The sequence below is a fragment of the Populus euphratica genome, unplaced genomic scaffold (genome assembly GCF_000495115.2).
Source record: "Populus euphratica unplaced genomic scaffold, PopEup_1.0 scaffold30.1, whole genome shotgun sequence".
NCBI classification, from domain to species: domain Eukaryota; kingdom Viridiplantae; phylum Streptophyta; class Magnoliopsida; order Malpighiales; family Salicaceae; genus Populus; species Populus euphratica.
Genome location: NW_011499869.1, coordinates 1,338,231 through 1,356,535, shown reverse-complemented (window position 1 = coordinate 1,356,535; position 18,305 = coordinate 1,338,231). Strand labels below are relative to the sequence as shown.

Sequence of the window (18,305 nt, the reverse complement as noted above, 5' to 3'; positions counted from 1 at the left end):
AGCATATGTCTTGCAGCCTTCGCTATATAATTCTCTAATGAAATTCTTAACTACCATTCTAACATTGAACGCAGACGTGCCCGGAGAAGAGTAGCTCAAGCTAACCCGTTTCATGCCTTGCCACCTGATTTCAACTCTGAGTGGAAGTCCAGTAACAACTTTCTTATATTGAAATTCCGAATGCGGCACGCATACTATTCTACCACGTCACTGTCAGGCTGTCAGCCTCTGAATTTCAAGAACTTGTTAGAATCCGAAGAACCCTCTTTATTTATCATTGCAGGATGTCATCTAGTCCTGTCCTGTCCTGTCCTGTTATGTCCAACCAAGAATATTTATAAACGATGGTGAGGAAATCCAGTATTGGTGTGGAGTGGGACCGGGCCTTGACTGAAGTAGTCTGTTCTTAATGGAATGGTATTTTAGCTTGTCTGTTTTTCATTTTAAAAATATATTAAAAAAAATTTAAAATTATTTTATTTTATTTTTACTTTGAATTAATATTTTTAAATTATTTTTATATACTAATATTAAAAATAATTTTAAAAAAATAAAAAATATTATTTTAATATATTTTTAAATTAAAAATATTTTAAAAAATAATATCATATTTCCAAATAAACTTTGAAAAATTTGGTCGGAGGCAGGAAACGGGAAACGGCAAACGCCAGGGCTTTCCCATAAGTCTTCACGGTACCTGCGACGTGGTAGGTCAAAGCACGTGCGTTCACCTAATCTTCATTCTAGCACAAGGATCCAAGTATCAACCCTTCGCCACCTCATGGTCGTACTTTTAGCTACTAAAGTTGACCCGCGCTTTTGCCGTAGGATTAGAAGGATGTTTTTTTCCTTCCACAGAAAGGAATGTGTGGACCTTGTGGACCTGTTTTCCAGCATTTTTTTTTTAATTTATGAATTGAAAACTGATACATATATTTAATAACACAAATAAAAAACTATGTATTAATAAATATTTTAAGAAATATTAATATTAATTAAAAATTAAGTCAGGAAGTTGATGAATGAATTCTATTAAGATATCTAATTTCATGTCACAAAAAACTTTAAAATTTTGTTATTTTATTCTATGAAAATATTTTTCCTTTTGTAAAAATAGTGATAATTTAAATTTTATTGAAATAAGATAATTTACTAGTAAAATATACTTTTTTCTATAAAAAAAATATATAACATTTTTGTTCTATATTTTTTTATTTAATAAAATAAAAAGGCAATCAAAATAAATATAAAAAATGAGTAATTTAAAATAAGGATTAAAAAGGTATATCTCTTATTAAATCCCTTTTATCTTATCAACAAATGGTTCTTTTTTGGGTATTTTTAATCAAAATATTGTTTCTAAGACAAATAAAAAATTCTTATTAAGAAAAAATAATATTTGAATAATGTTTGTGTAAATATATTAAAAATATTATAATAATACATTGCTCATGCTGCATAAAATTTTTTTACAAAGTTATTAAACCTCACTTGACCTGGTGGGTCAATTTGGAGACCCTCTCGTCCTGGCTCTTGGCCCAATTGAAATTTTAAATTAAATTAAGTATAAGTTGATTGATATGATAAGATCAACCTAGCAAGTCCAAACACAATATGGTCAAAACTCAATTTGATGTTAAAAGTTTTTTTCAAGATAAAGATATTTAGATTGATTCAAGTCAACCAGTTAAACTATAACCCGAGTCATCAACTCGGTAAGGCTTAGTAACTTTGTTTTTTAAAACCTATTTTTTATTTAATTATATAATAATTAAAATAAACATGCATGAGAAAGCCACTAAATAAGATTTAGGGGGGACCACTATATGAAAGATTATATGTAAAAAAAATATTTGCTAATATTATAAAAATAATGCTATAATTTTATTTAAAAAGAAATTAAAAAAGATATTTAATAAAATATATCCCAAGTATATTTTTAATTAAAATTAAAAAAAAAACCATAGGCATTTGGTGGATGGGATGTCGTGACTAGCCCTTCTTTTTTTATATATTAAAATTTATATTTTTATTTTAAAAAAATCATTAACTAGTTTTATGGCGACGACCTAGTAGAATTTTTCGAACTTAAAAAAATTATTTTTCAATCTTTTTATTTTAAAACATTTAAGAGGTTTTTTGTAAACTTAAATAAACTTATATTTAACCTAAAAAATATTTAATTAGTCAAAAAAAATTCTCGAGCATCAATCTATTTATCTACTTTTTTTATGAGATGAGAGATTAAAAACACTCAATACTACTTGAGTAAACAGAGCCCCTTACTGAACTGCTCGGAAGCATTTTCTTCCTTTTCCCCTTTCTCTTCCTCTTTTAATGGGGTTTCGTGACTCACTCCAGTACCCTTAATTGGAAGATACAACAAGGGAATTCCTGCTACAACTGGTTAAAAGGTTGAGCAATCTAGAATCTAAATTTTATTTTGTTAGATAAGAACATAATTTGTTTATGACAGAACTTTATCTAGATTTTCTTTGTATTTATCTAATTAGTTTAGTTAATATAAGAAATAAGTTTATACAGAGAAGAAAAAATTATCAAAAAATAATTTTATTGGTGTTTTTATAAAACATCTTAGCAGTTTATTATTGACGTAACAGATTACAAAGCTTCAAAATTATTATTATCCTTATCATATAAGATATGATTATAAAATAGGTTAAGTATGAAGAAAAGTTAGTGCTTCAGAAGAGAATTTCAGAACATGAAAGTATGAATTACAGTGCAACAAGCGTGCGAATTAGTTAAGAAATTTATACAAAATTATATAGCACATACTCTTAATACACGAGGAGTATATACAAAATATTTTAGAGAAGATTTGATCTGAAAAATTTTAATAACCGGATGTTCTAGTTAAATTCAAGAATACTAGCAAGCTATTGTGATAAAAAAAAATCTAGCATGTTTCAATATCTCAACAAGTAAATGAGTATATCTTACAATTTTTCGAACAAGTAAAAAATGAATTTGACTGTTTCAAAGGATTTTTATCTTTTAAAGAGTTCTCCAAAGATTTTCCTTTAAACTTTCATAACTAATATATTTTCTATTTATTTGGTTACGAAAAAATATTGAAGAGTTGCAGATCATTATTTGTTAAGTAATAAACAGGAGAAGAGACTTTCACAAAACTTCCTCTAATTAGTTGAAGCAATACAAGAATTAAACCCATCAAACCAGAGAGCTAAAAGACGAGCACAGCATGCATACAAGTATTTAAGAAACCTTTTCCAGTAACATGATCTTAAACAAACCGTATCTGATTCATTCAAGCGGGTGGAAGATCTTAATTCCCCAATTCCACTTGAAAATGAAATGACTTGAAGCCTCACCCTGGATCGTTAAAGACATATAGCAACAGCTGCGTGCAAGATTGTCTAGTGAACTGACCAGACCACAGCGATCCCCAGCCACCACCCCAGAAAAAGGACGTCGTGTTCATCCAAAACTACAGAAATTACTGGTTCTTCTACTAGAAATCGCACCAAGTTACTTAAAAATGAAAATGCTAATTACTCAAACACGAAATGAATTGAACCACCGGGTATTTACGAATCACAAACTGAAATGAAAATGCTGACCAAGCTCAATATTTTGAAATATCAGGATCATCCGGGAAGGGTAACAAACAAACCACCATGCTGCCATTCTCCTAACGCTTTCATGACGCTCATAGTATAGTGATAGGAGGTCTCCTATATTAAATTACAATTTACAGTAATATGCAGGTTAAACTTGACCATGCACAACACTTTACCCACCGGAAAAAAGTAAAAGCGTTACTGCTCAGTGGATGTATAACAGTGACCATAAAATAGTTACTCACATCACGATTAATTTTCATTTGATTTCTGGTTTTATGAGCATCTGCCTTGGTAGTCAAGAGACCCAATGGATGCAATCCCATTGCTCGAGTTTCTAAAATCCTGTCTATTCAAGTAGCCATCGGGATTGCTTGAGTTTCTAAAATCCTGTCTATTCATGTAGCCATCGCTGGAGCTATTAGAAAGCTTTTGGCTCGGCACAGAAGCTGCAGAAGTGAGACCTTCTTTACCCATTTGTTGCACTTCAAGGGGAGATAGAATCTTGATATACCAGACATTGTTCACAAATTCCCTGGAAAAAGATGTTCATCAGCAATGAATTGTAAACCAATTAGACGCATACATGCCAGCAACAAGCAAACAGATTTCTCAAGTAACAAGAAATGATAATGCAAATGCCTCCCAAGAGGTTCAGTCACACTTGTACTCTCATAAATTGATTCCACTGAAGTTGAAGAATAAGTTTATGTCCTCGTCACAAGCGTGCATGGACTGCTAGGACCAGGAAGTATGTTCCCAAACTTCGTTTTCTCGTTTTTCTTTTAGATAAGATTTATTCTCTGGAGTTATTATCTCTACTTGACCAGTAAGAATAAGCATCCAGGACCACCCCACATTTTTAACACCCAAGTGTATACAACTAGATTTTCAAAGAAAAAACAAAAGCATATACAGTTAGCGAACAATTAAATTGAAGATCAATAAAGGAACACCGTATGAAATTGAACATATGCATGGCTCCGAAACAGAACCTTGTGAATTGGTGTTATCAATAGAGCAATGAAGGGCAATGGAGCCCAAGCACTACTAGTCATCAAAGCGACCTAATGGAAAATATGATTATAGAATTACCTCAAATTTGTGTCCTAAATTGCCATTTTGCAAAAACTATTTATATATAAAAAAAAATAAAAGAATGACAGAAACATTTCAAGGACTTACTGCCAAGGATCATCACCAAGAAGAAGCACGTCATTCTCCCGGTCAACAAATACAAGCTGCCAGACTGATCTCTGTGGGTCCTCTAATTGGCCTTCTAGGCAAAACAAACGAGCAAGCTCACTGCGCAGCTCATCATAGCTGCTGAACTTGGAAATATCTAATGATCGCCCATAGGACCCTGATTTGTGAACCTGTTACAATTAGAGTATTTTTATTAAGTAACAAAATGATAGCTGCCATGAAACACAGACTACATAGAAGCAAATTACAATTACTTGTTGGAGACTGAAGGACCAAAACCGTGAATACCCTCCTTTCAAAAAAGATTTGTACCAAATTACAATACTTGTACAATATAGCTCATTAAAATTAAAGCACTTTCAGATGCAAGGAGATATTCATTTACTGCTTCATAGGTTGTACATCACATAAACCATGTCAAGATTACTTGAACAGTACAATCAAATCGCAATGAAAAGAAAAGGGAATGGGTGCTTTTATCCAGATGGCAACCATGATTGTTTATGATACTACTTCAGCATGCCTTGAATTATTTACAACAATTTCCACAAGTCAGATTAAATTTTCATACTGTGCATGACCTAATGTTAATAATGGTAGACCTTCTACATGTATACCAATTTGTTTGTTATCATAAGATATAGTTGCAAATTGAAGACCTATATCGCCACTTCATTTATGCATACATTTCCATATGTGCACACACATAAGGATAAAAAAATTACCTTCACAAAGGTTCTTGTTGAAGGGTTTACTTGATCCACATTTTCAGAGGATTGTAAGAAACCTGATTCATCTATGCAGCTTGAAGCTGTCATGTCTGAAGTAAGTGGAATATCACCTCCGGGAGCACTTGTAAAAGTTGAAGCAGTAAATGGCATAGACAAAGGATCATTTTCAGTGCCAATGTTTCTCAGGTTTGGTATACCATGCTGAAGCATGAATGTAGAAGAGTCAATGTTAACTCCAAACAGAAGATTGTTTTGCGGATCACCTTGATAGGTGGAGTATTCTCTTCCAGAGAATGGAGCTAGCAAGGTAGCAAGATCGGACACAGCTGATTGTGTAGTTCCCGACTGTTCCACCTGGGGTAGCACACCAGGAGCAGCTCCAGAAGAAAGTTGAGGACCAAATGCCGCTTGCTTTGATAATAAGGTAGAAGACCTGACGGGGTTGGATCCATTTGAGTTAAGCAAGTGACCCCTATCCTGGGGTAATGAACCCATGATACTGGGGACTGAAGAAACTACGGATGCAGCAATTGGGTTCCCAAGTGGTTCTGAAAAGGCCTGCTGCTGGCACTGGGAAGGAATCACCTGCAAAGACGGAGAGTGGGATGGTGCAACTGATATAAGATGGGGCAGAGCTGAAATTACATTTGGGATCTGCTGCTGAGCAGACAATTCATTCAGTTGTTTAGACTGTTGAACTTGATGCTGCTGCTGCTGCTGCTGGTGGGGTTGATGCCGTTGCTGCTGCTGGTCAGTATACTGAATGCGCTGCTGCAACTGTTGTTGCAGTAGCTGGGCCTGTGCTGAAGCCTGATTTTCTTGAAAGTTCTGAAGAAAAGCATTCTGAAGATTTGACTGCTGCAACATCTGCCTCTGAACCGAAGCAGCAGGCCCGGTAGATAAATTTTGAGACTGCTGGAACTGCAAAAGAGATTGAGATGCTAGTTTGGAAGATTCCACTGTTCGCATTTCTTGAAGTGCAGCAGCTGCCATTGTTTGGTACACATCAGGTTGTAGAGCTGGCATAGAAGCTTCAAACCTTGGCTGGATCCAGGGAGCTACACCAAAGTTCTGGAAGTTCAGAGAATGAACTCCCGGATCTCCAACCCCTCCTTGAAGCCACATCACTGGTGAATTAATGCTCAAATCTTCATCTTTCAAACCTGCTTTTGGAAGATTCAGGAGGGAAAAAAGGATCATTTAAGCGTCAAACTTAACATTTGATTCGTGAAGATAACATCTTACTTCCTAGCACTGAACAGCAAGCGACGCATACCATGGAAAGACGGTAGCCCAGATGGCCATGGCCTTTTCAGTCTCATAGGGAAGGCAGATGGATACATTGGGAATGTAGTTAACGGCTCAATCTCCCACAAAGACACTCTTGGCTGCCTCTCCCCTGCAGTGGATTCATCCCAGCCAACCTAAATTAGCAGTAAAAAAGTTGTTTAAAATTGCACAGTAAAGAAAAACTCCCAATAAATCATTAAAAAAAGGGCTTCACAGATAAAAGTACAAAAAACAATGAAGGTCCACCAAACCTTGACAGAGCGCCAATGTGAATTTGGCCACCGAGCAGGATCTAAATCACTAATACCAGTTATAGTACCCATGTACCTGGAATCAAACATAATGGAATCAGTAGACATCACAGGAATCTGTTGAAAGTGGCAGGAAAAAAAATGCATCTGGGTAAATGGAAATGTAAAAATAAGACCAAGGAGACGTGGCACGAAAAATAAAGAGACAGCACTATTAGCTTATGAACCCTATGAAAATTAAGATTCCAAATATCTAACTGCCACACTGAATAAAAATAACTATACTAATAGTTTCAGACAATACAACAGAAGATCTAACTCGAAACAAACTGATGATGAATTGAGACCCAGGTGCGAAGAATTAGGGGGGGGGACCAGGTTTAGCTTCAAGAGTTAGAAGAGTGGTATTGTCTCAAATGTTCCCCGACAACTATATCACTGGAGAGACTATAAATGGCATTCCATAACATTTTCAGCAGCTGTCCATCACTATAAATGATGCATTTTTCATTTTCATCCTTCTTAAAGTCTGCATCCATCAATCACCTCGGTTTAACGTGAAAGACAATTTACACTTCTGTTTGAAAATTTGGTTTTAGCAAATCTGCAGCAAAATTTGTTTTAACTGAATGCGCTTCCCTTCCTTGGCTGTCAACTCTGGGGCAAAGGCAACAAACCAGGAACGCAATGTTCTGGAAATCCATTTTGTACATTACACCGTAAAATAGCATCCCACATAATTATAATCACATGATTATGAAGCTTTTGAGTTTATGAACTCCAAAAGAGAAGTACTGATCCTTCATTAAACTTAAAAGAAGAGGTAAAATGTTTTAAAAAGTGAGTGAGTTGGAGTGAAGTCAGCTGAGAAAATGAGCCACCAAATGAAATAGGAGTAAAATTGGAAACGATGACGTACAGGCAATCTGAGCAATCAGTACACAATCAAAACGCTAATTTAATCTGGTATAGGTGGTGTAGCAATTAAAAAAAAAAGAATTGAAAACACATGGCTATAAGAAAATAGCTCAAACTTATCAAATGACCACTCAACCCAAAACCACAGGCTATTACATGAAAGCCAAATATAGGCTAAAATAGCCTGCGTGCACCTTCAAATGAAATCCCATCAGACTTGAAACGTGGATTAGTTTATAAATTATGGGCGTCAGTACAATATGAACGCCTGAACACAAGGTTAAAGAGGCTCTAACATCTTAAATGGTTACTTAATAGAAAACTTTAAGCTACCAGGTGAAGGCCAAAGATAGGTGTCATTTCTTAAAAAAATTGGAACTGAAAAATGATAGCAATAGACCAAGGATAGAAATATCTAGAACAGCACTAGGACTCCTAGGCATCACTCACTTGGAATTCTTAGATGCCATACAAAAGAGAAGGATGCACCACACACATTCATTCCACATAGCATCTCATTATACCTGAAGCACTACAGGCCAAAATTTTTGTTATCCCCATCACTTCAATAGAAAAATTACAGAAACTGTATATAAGAGTGAAAATAAGAGTGCAATTGAGGCACCTCCAAAGCCAATGAGTAAGCAACAAGGGTACTTTAAGACTACTCTAAGCACCAGCAGTTTAACACATTAAAGGGGTGGCTGGGTACATAGCTCTGAAAGAATGTAAAAAGTTGTCGAGCATGCAATATTGTAAACAAAATTAAAGAGTCACAACAGCATAATTACCAGTAACAAAATGACAAAGTAAGACTTTGTCCTAGAGAATCAATTTCATGTCAAACTGCTAGCAGACTTACCGGCGGACACTTGACTCTTCTGTTTCAAATAGCATCCTAAATCTCATGCCCACCGAAACCCTTGTATGGTACACTGCTTTAACATACTTGACCAGGGGAATGACAAATTCTGAAGGACTAGTCCTACAATCAAACAACATAAATGAGCAATATTTACATTCTAATATTAAAGTATTTTCAATGTTGTACTGGAAGATATTTTACCTGGGATTATAAAATATTGTAAAACGGCTATTGGTGGCTGCTGCATGCGCTGCAGCAGCAAGAAGACCTATGTGCATGCTATCACTTGATAAAACTGATGAAGGCATAACAGTTTGTGGACGATTAGCTCGCCGAATACCCAAGAGTAATTGATTCTTCTCATTCCTGGCAAAAGAAAAATGTTGATTAGAATGTGATTGCCACTGGATTTGAGGACCATTCAACTTCCAGCCTCAAGGGATTTAAGGTCAGCCAAAAGGAAGATGATTGCCACAAAGCTGCATTGTACATACAGTATGCGAGCAGGGATTGGACACAGCCTGGCTAGTCCCCTCTTACAAAAAAATGGGTACATGCGGAATACTTCTAGTTTAAATCTCTATAGTTCACATCCAAAAATATAGATCAAAGAACAGAGAGCATTTTGTTGGATTTTTTTAAGCTGCTATCAGGATAGATTGAGGCGTATCTTAGGCAGATTGATTCTCCACACACCCATCCATGTTAACATGCTGTAAAAGCAAGTTAAATCATCTAGTCAGGGTAGAGAAATATCCTACCAAATGAAAAGGACAGAATCACCAGCAACAAGCCTCTTTGCACTAACAAACACACTCCATCCTGTTGTAAGAAGATGCCTCTTGGGTTGTCCTGAAAATTCACAGGAAAGAGGTTATGAGAAGCAGGAATTTGCTCTTCGAACATCCTGCCAGTTTCTTCTCATCACTTTGGCAAGAATATCCACTATTCTCACATTACTTTTTACCAAAATGATGATCATTGTCCAGCAGTAAAGATAAGCCAGTAACATATGCAAGCATTCATTTACCAAAGTGCTACTTTATTTTTCACCAAGCATTCAATTTCATATTTAATTTCCAAATCCAAACAAGAAAAGGATAATATTGAACAAAAGTTCTGAAAGATATAGAAACTCAATCTTCCATCCCATCTCATCAATACAAGCACCTCCGCATATGTATTTTTCTTCAATTTCAAGTGAGACTTTTCCCATCTTCATATTCCATAATTATAAAGCTATGAACATAAGAATTAGAAAGTACAACTTACAGTCACCAAGTAAACAAGAGTATTTTTGTTTACTTGATGATTGAGAACAGCCAAATGAACTTGTCATTATCTATTAAATTTGTGATGGGGAACAAAGCAAAACTTCAAAGATTGGTGCCTGAAAATTTAATTTTATTTAATTAGGCGAGATTTTAGTCAATATTAGGATACTTAGTTTTGTTCTGCCTCTTCGTAAAGAAGTCTTGATTGAGAATCCAATCTATTTTGTCATTCAGTAATATTCACTCTAGTTTCCTATTCAGGAATTTGTTTGTGTTCCTACTTTATCTCAGATTTTATTACGGGTTTGGATTTCGGTCCTCACAAGAGTGCAATCAACAATATCAAAGATGTCACTGGTACTGCTTACATATCCAAAAATCCAAAAGTGATATCTAATTCAAAAAAATATGAAAACGGCCCAGCTAAATTATGATGAGCGAAAGAAGAAAAAATGCAAACAGGGTAACAGACAAACAATATTGAAAAATGATTGTTCCAAACATGTCAAAAACACAATCCTGAAAATTTTCACAATACAAAAACTCACCCCGAAATATATGTCTGAATTTCCACTCATTATCATGAAGATCTCTTGCAATTAGTTCTTGAGCTGGAGGTGTCTGGGAGTAATCCTACACGAGCAACATAATAGAACAAACAAATTAATTGATAAAGACTGATGGCAATGAGCTCAAAAACTGCAGAAACATCATGCAAACAAAAACAGGTGAATAAGAATGCGGGACCCACAAGAGGAGGAAAGACTTTTTCAGCTGCTCTTCGAGGAACAGAAAATCCTCCATGAGTGCTAGTATCACTTGCAGTCAATGTCTTACAGAAATAGTTAGACGGTTGTTTGCTGGCAGTACCTAGCTCTGCTGGCAATAGGTAAGCATCTTTTTGATCTTCCTGGAAAAGAAGTAAGTCAAGGCAGGAAAAACAGCACAAGACAAGGAAACTCAAAATCCAAGCTAGGAATAAAAAATACCGGACTTAAGGGCTGCAAGGTCATTTGAGCATAAACTTCGTCTGTCTCAACATCAGCCTGTAGTTAAAACATAAAACATTTGAGTTCAACGGCAGCATTTTATGCCAATCAGAAGCAGATTATGAACAAATCACTTACATGCATGGTCACATTGTGAAGCTGGCAGATTAGTTGTGCAGGTAAGCTTGGGTAATTAGGGATGTGAGCATCAACTTCCTTGTTGGTTGAAGCAGCAACCTAGACAGAAAATGGAAGGCTCTTTTAAAATGCTAGCAGAGTGGAGAAAAACAGAAATTACATGCTTGTGCGTACATGAGAGTAGCTAAAGAAGCATTAATATCTCACTATGAAAGTAGGATATATGCCATCTACGACTTTATACAGAAATTAAAAGACACTTAGTTTACACAGAAAAAAGAGCGAATATGCAACTTAATGCAGACAGCAAAGAAGAATATATGCAAAGCGATATTGAAAAAAAAAAGCCCCAAACATCTCTTTACCATTTACCAAAGGAAAATTACATATGTAAGGAAGGTGCTAGCCTGCCAAATATAAGATTTTTCCCTTCTACAACAACAACATACGTGAAATAACCCCTAAAAAACTACAAATGATGCAGTAAGAGTATCATTTAATGATGAATAAGTTAACATCAATGTCAGGTTGTCAGGCATAGCGTATAAGTGTTCTCCTAGTACTAAATTTTGACAGCAAGTTTGAAATCAAACAAAGTTATTTCACTAACCTGTTCACTGTGACCCTGTGGAAAGTACACAGCTCGGCTTCCAACATGAGGCAGAGACACAAGAGGCCCCGCGCATGCGTGCCATAGCTCAGAATTCAAACATTTGTTATCCCCTGCAGAAGAAACAAACATTCCCGCACAATTGCATGAATTTGCATGGCACATCAACAATTATAACAAGAAATCAGGATACACACACAAATATGTAGCAATTTTCAATGTTCAATGTAAAAACTTGAAATATTCACATAAAAGCAACATCAAGCTCTATCAAAGCACAACATGCACGGACCCCATGTAAAAATCAGCATGCAAGTGCAAGAAAAGCGGTAAAAAAATGAAGAACACGCCAAAGTTTGAGTCTTTTTTACCTTCTTGAGTCACCTGATTAAACCCAGTTGTAGAAGATGAGGAAGAAGAAAGTATCATTCTTCAGATAAAAAAAAATGAACCCGGAAAACAAAATACAGTTTTTAATTAATAGCCTCAAAAACCAAACACTAACAATAATATCTTTCAATTATTATTTAACCGAAGAAGAAAGCCCCACCCACCCCCTCCCACCGCCAACAGTACAATCAAGAACACAATTGCTCAACTTGAAAACAACTATCATCCAAAACCACTTCCAGTTCCACTACAACAAAACAAAACACTCCTTGCTAGCTTCATGAACTTCTCAGATCTTCTCCCTTTTTAATCCCCAAGCTCCCACATTTCTCTCCCCTCCACACCAAATAAAAACCCTAACTTTCCTTTCAGATCTCAGAAAAAAAAATAACTCAGCTCTCTCACTTATGGCATGTAAAGATTTTTGAGAGAGATACGAATAAGACAAGTTAAGTGAACTTGCTGGTGAAAAGGACACTCCTTTTTGTTTCTTAAGGGTTTGTGTTTTTCTTTTTTATTTTTTCTTTTGACGCGAAGCTGGAGCAGAGAGAGAGAGAGAGAGGAATAGCATATAGTAGTGACCAGTGAGAGTTTCGTAAAGGGCTTTTCTCTTCTTTACGTTTTTTTTTTCTATCTTGAATGGGAGGGTTTGGTCTTCTCTACCAAGCTCTAACAGAGAGGTAGAGAGAGAGAAAAGATCAATCAATCAATTTAATACAGTGGTCATCATTTATCGGTTGATGGGGTCCATCTCTCCCTCCTTTTATATACTCAACGATCCAGGTAGAAAGTAGTCCTCTCTGCTATACGGTAGAAGAATAGATTTTCTATTTTTAGTATTATTGTCCTAAAATTATTGAAAAAAACATTAAAAAATCATAAATTTAATATCTTTTAATGATAAATATACATTATGAAAATACTCGTAAACGAAGAGAACGGGTTATTAATGGACTGTGATATTTGTTTTTGCTGTTGTTATTTATTTATTTTTGTAACATGAACAGTGGGGTCCGGTTCTTGCATTAGCAAAAAGGCTTTTTAGGCAATCAATCTTGGAATCTTGTAGGTTTTTCCTAGATCTAGGTTGTCAAAAAAAAAATTATTTGACGGTCATTATCGTTTGAGAATTTGTGGGACCCCTGAGATATGGAGATATTGTCGTGGGGTCCGGTCTTTCAAAATTATCCATGCCTCGGACAATCCTTGCATGGATCTCGGCTTGTGTAAGGGAAGAAGAGATGGTGGGTGGGAGGACTGTCCAAACACGACCACGTTTTCTCTCTCACTCATCCCTTACAGCGGCCGTTCACTTCCGCATAGAATGAGATCTATCGACGTGGTGTGCGCAAAGACAGCCATGAACCATTGCTTCGGAGGATCTGCCTGTACAGTTTCTTTTTTAGTAAAGCACTTTACTACGATGTTAGAGAGAGGGGGGAGAAAAATAGCGCCTGTTTGTTTTTTTTAATGATGTTTAATAGTATAGTAATAATTATTTTAAAAAATATTTTAAATATTAATATGTTAAAATAATTTAAAAATATAAAAAAAAATATTTTAAAAAATTAAATATATAAATAAATAAATGGACTCTTATTGTAATTATAGTTATAGATGACATTGGATTTATCGCTCTAAAAATGTAATACTTGTAAATATATAAATTTAAAATGTTTTTTTGTTATAGCAACCTTATAGGCTTTAAAAAATATAAAGAAAAAACTTTGTGCTGGTCTAACTCTTAATTTCATTTGGGTTGTTTAATGTCCTGAAACATAAATATTTTTAGAACAATTTATTTGTTATAGCAACCTTATAAGCTTTGAAAAATATAAAGAAAAAAACTTTGTGCTAGTCTAATTCTTAATTGCATTTGGGTTGTTTAATGTCTTGAAACATAAATATTTTTAGAACAATTTATAGTGAATTTTTGTTATTTTAGAGATTCAAAATGTCAATTTCTCATGAATTAATACAAGTTTGATAATAAAAAATATAATATAATAGGCATTAAATATTGAATTGTTCTTGTATGTGAAAAATAACGGTGTGAGCATTGTTTCAATGATTGTTAGTAACATTAAAGAATAAGGGTGGGAACATTGTTTAAATGATTGTTGGTAACATTAAAGATATTTTAAAAAAATAAATAATTGAAGAGTTGTCTGTTTTTGCTTTTTAAAAATATTTTTTAAAAAAAATATTTATTTTAAATTAATATTTTTTTATATTTTCATATTATTTTGATGTATTAGTATTAAAAATAATTTTATATAAAAAATATTTTTAAAAAATAATATCGGATAAACTCCATATTTACAGTTCACAGGGCATCTTTAGAATGTTTTAAAAACGATTGATGAATAAATAGGTGGATAAATGATCTAAACTGTACTTAAAAATAATGATGTTAAGTCCAGCGATTTACATGTAGAGTGCGTTCAGAAACATGGTTATATTCATGTTTTTAAAAAAGAAAAATTATTTATTTATTAAACATTTATTTTTTATATTTTAAATCATTTTAATACATTAATCATAAAAACAATTTTTAAAAAATGAACTCTAAGCTGCACTGTCCATGCCCGTTTCGTCGACTAGACAGGAGCTTTATTTGAGTGGATTAGCTTTGAACGCACCTAAGCCATGTATTGATCTGTGCATCACGACTCACGAGAGCATATATAAAAAAGCTTTGATTGATTTGATTTAACTCTGATCCACTAGCCTTTAAATTGGTCACCAGTCGCGAGGAGCCGCGTTTCCTGGGCCTCTGTGTCTAAGCAGCAAGCTGCTCCTCCTTTTTATCCGTGTGCATGAACCAGTCTATCAAGGCTAGGTCCAAATTAATGGCGAGTATTTAAGTTGAGGGGAGCGCTGCTAATTTTCTTTTCTTTTTTTTTTGGCGATGGAAAATATCAAATGTGTGTTTAAAGCTCGATGGTGTATTCAATAAAACTAATAGACTATTTATGTATTGATTGATAAAAAAAAAGTTATTAATAGTGAGCGAAATCTTTAAAAATATTCATGACACATCATGCCATTTGATACCATGTTTAATCATGTGTTGCTGTTTGTTTAAAAAAAAACAAAAATTGACAGCGAAAACAAATGTTGGAACTCTTCGTGTGTGTTTTTTTTCTTTTTTACAACTTTGTATTCAGTTCAAGACTAACTCAAGTTTTAAAAAATAATTTGATGTTATTTTAACCCCGTGATAATGCTCAAATGTGGAACAATGAATCATTAAATATCATATTATATTAAATTAACTCAGTCAATTTAAATTAATTTATCAATTTACGAATCAAGTCATGACATGACAAGAACAAGCCAATCTGGTATGGCAATCTACTCCATTTGTTTCTTTTTTAATGTTTTCTACCTCCCTAAACCTTGATTGGTTCGGGTGGGATGGTATTTGAAGCTAATTTTATAAGCCATCGAGAACTAAGGATCAGAATAAAAAAAATGAAAAGTTATAAAAGAATCTTGGATAGAAAAAGAAGAAAAGGATGACAATGGAACAAGTGGAAAAAAAAATAATTGGCATATCTGTATTCAGTAAAACTAATCACTATTATGTGTTAATAATTATACAAAAAATTATTAATAATAAATAAAATATTAAAAAAGCACAAATAAAGCCATTGACCAAGCTAGCCAAAACACAGCCCAGTCACCTTTAAAGCCAACCCAGGTAAAATAAAATTAAAGTTCAGGGCTAATTTGAAGAGTCATCTAGAAATGAGGGATAAAAAATAAAAATAAATAAAATGAAAGGTTTTCAAAGAATATGGATGAAATAAAATAAAATTATTACTGAGAAAATAAACTAGGGAAAAAAAATTAGCATATGTTTCACAATGTATGTGAAAACCTTTCTACCACGTTTAAGTAGTGCATGGGTTTTGTTCGAGGTTTTTTTATGATTTATTTGAAAATACTATACAAATTATATTTTAAAAAAATAAAAAAATATCATTACACAAAAACATTTTAAATCATAAATTTTACTATAATTCAAAACAAACCCTTGGATAATACTAAAATTGTTATAGTTGAGTCTTTTTTCCAAGGCAGCATGTGCTGGTGGCGAGCCGCCAAGCATGGCTTTGACTGTCATTTTTTTTTTCCTTCGCTTCTTGTTTATTCTTTTTCTTTTTTATTTTTTCTTCATCAATATTCCTTAAAGAAAAAAAAAAACCATTGTTAGCGGCCACAATAACATGGGAGAGGGTATATAATAAATCCTCAATGCCAATCAGTTATTTTCATGGTGTTAGATTAAAATCAAATCAGCCTATTAATCAAATAAAAAACCAAGTGTAAATTAAAAAATGGTCTCCGAATTACACGATGAGACAATTAACATTTAAATACTCGAATATTGTGATTTGCTTTTATAGGTGTGTCGTTATATTTCTATATGTACCTTTTATTAGGACGATTGTAATTGCACGTCATACCCTTAGATTTTCTCATTTCGTCACGATAGCTCAGCAAGCGATACTATAGCACTAGAATTTAATAACATTTTTTTATATAATATTATTGACTATTGTTTCCCTTGGCCATTAAGTTCCTATTGATGACATTTGTTTGTTTTCTCTTGCTAACCCTTTCTGTTCTTGTCATTCTCTGTATATTTAGAATAAAATCTTATTATTATCAACTTATATCTCATCAAGTGCTTTCAGATCCAATCCCATGATCCACTAGCCTTAATTTCTAGTTGTCAATGCAGTTATAATTCGGACACCATTTTCTATCATGCTTTTTTCTGGGTCAATCCTCTTGTTTACGGGGTATCAACTCCATGTTTCATGGCCCTCGGAGAGTTCAACATTGTTCAGTATAACTGGCTTGAATAGCCTTGATTTCCCGAGATTATTTTTTCCAAGTAATCATCAAGATTTTAGTATTATCTCAGGATATAGATATCAAACTCGTTAAAAAAATTTCCTTGAAGTCTTCATGAGTTCGATGGGGAATTCTGGGAAAACAAATAAAGTTTGGATGTCATGGGTTAAAATTAAATTGATACAATCACCCATTCCAGAAGAAATCAAGTACCACTTCAAATGATAAAAGAGTCTATTTGGAAGTGTGGTTGCTGTTGTTTTTTAAATAGTTTTTCGTGCCAAAATGCATGCTAATGATGTTTTTTTATTTTTTAAAAATTATTTTTGACATCAGCACATTAAAATGATTTGAAAACATTAAAAACATATTAATTTGAAGTTAATAAAAAAATAAACAATTTTCAAATTTTTTCAAAAGCGTTTTTGAAACGCAGAAACAAACAGGCTCAAAATAAAGGATTTCTCAACAATTGACGATTGCATGTATTGTTTCTACAGTGGTAGTTGTTGCTGTACTGATTTAAAAAAAATATTTTATAAGAAATATTTTAGTTGTAGTTAATTTTTAAAAATATATATTTAATTAAAATTATAGTTCAAATTAAAGTTAAATAAAAAGTAATTTAACATTTTGGTTAAAACAATGCATTTTAAATCGAGATCATAAAAAAATTAATATATATATATATACACCGATAATTTTTAATTTAAATATTATAAATTTAATTATTGTTACTACATCATGAAATAAATAATATTAATATCAAATATTTTTTTATTATTCTATTAAACTATATGTAATTTCATCAAGTACGAACAAATATCCAACAATTACTACATTTTTATAGTTTCTCGATTGTGCAATAATATCAAGTAAAATATCAAAAAGAATAAAATTTGGATTGTGATTAAATTCTGTAAATGCTACGTTATAAAACAATCTCCTTTTAACTTTTTGAATAAAACCTAATTTAAAATAAAAATAAATATTGAATTTTTTTAACTAGATCAAACTCAGCAAAAAAAAATTTGGGATTGAGATTAAATTCTATAAATACTATATTATCAAGTAATTTCCCTCTGATATTTCAAATAAAATACAATTAAAAAAATAAAATTTAATTTTTTTAACTGAGTGCGACTTGGCAAGAACAAAATCAGGATTGC

At 33.2% G+C, this 18,305-nt stretch overlaps 1 protein-coding gene across 2 annotated transcripts; it reads right to left on the bottom strand.

The window, feature by feature from the left end:
• Nucleotides 1–3,587: 3,587 nt before the first annotated feature.
• LOC105126876 (auxin response factor 6-like) lies at nt 3,588–12,940 on the bottom strand. 2 transcript variants are annotated; one of them, XM_011027890.1, is made up of 14 exons: nt 12,249–12,940; nt 11,878–11,990; nt 11,268–11,366; nt 11,130–11,186; nt 10,892–11,050; nt 10,689–10,773; nt 9,628–9,718; nt 9,068–9,232; nt 8,864–8,986; nt 7,084–7,159; nt 6,819–6,966; nt 5,537–6,708; nt 4,791–4,981; nt 3,588–4,140 (listed from the first exon to the last, which is right to left on the bottom strand). In XM_011027890.1, exons 1-14 carry the CDS (start codon nt 12,304–12,306, stop codon nt 3,882–3,884), a joined length of 2,796 nt encoding a protein of 931 aa, XP_011026192.1. In that variant the 5' UTR covers nt 12,307–12,940; the 3' UTR covers nt 3,588–3,881. The 2 variants fall into 2 exon arrangements, with proteins under 2 accessions (XP_011026192.1, XP_011026193.1); XM_011027891.1 differs by having other exon boundaries at nt 5,537–6,705.
• Between the last annotated feature and the right edge of the window lie 5,365 nt (nt 12,941–18,305).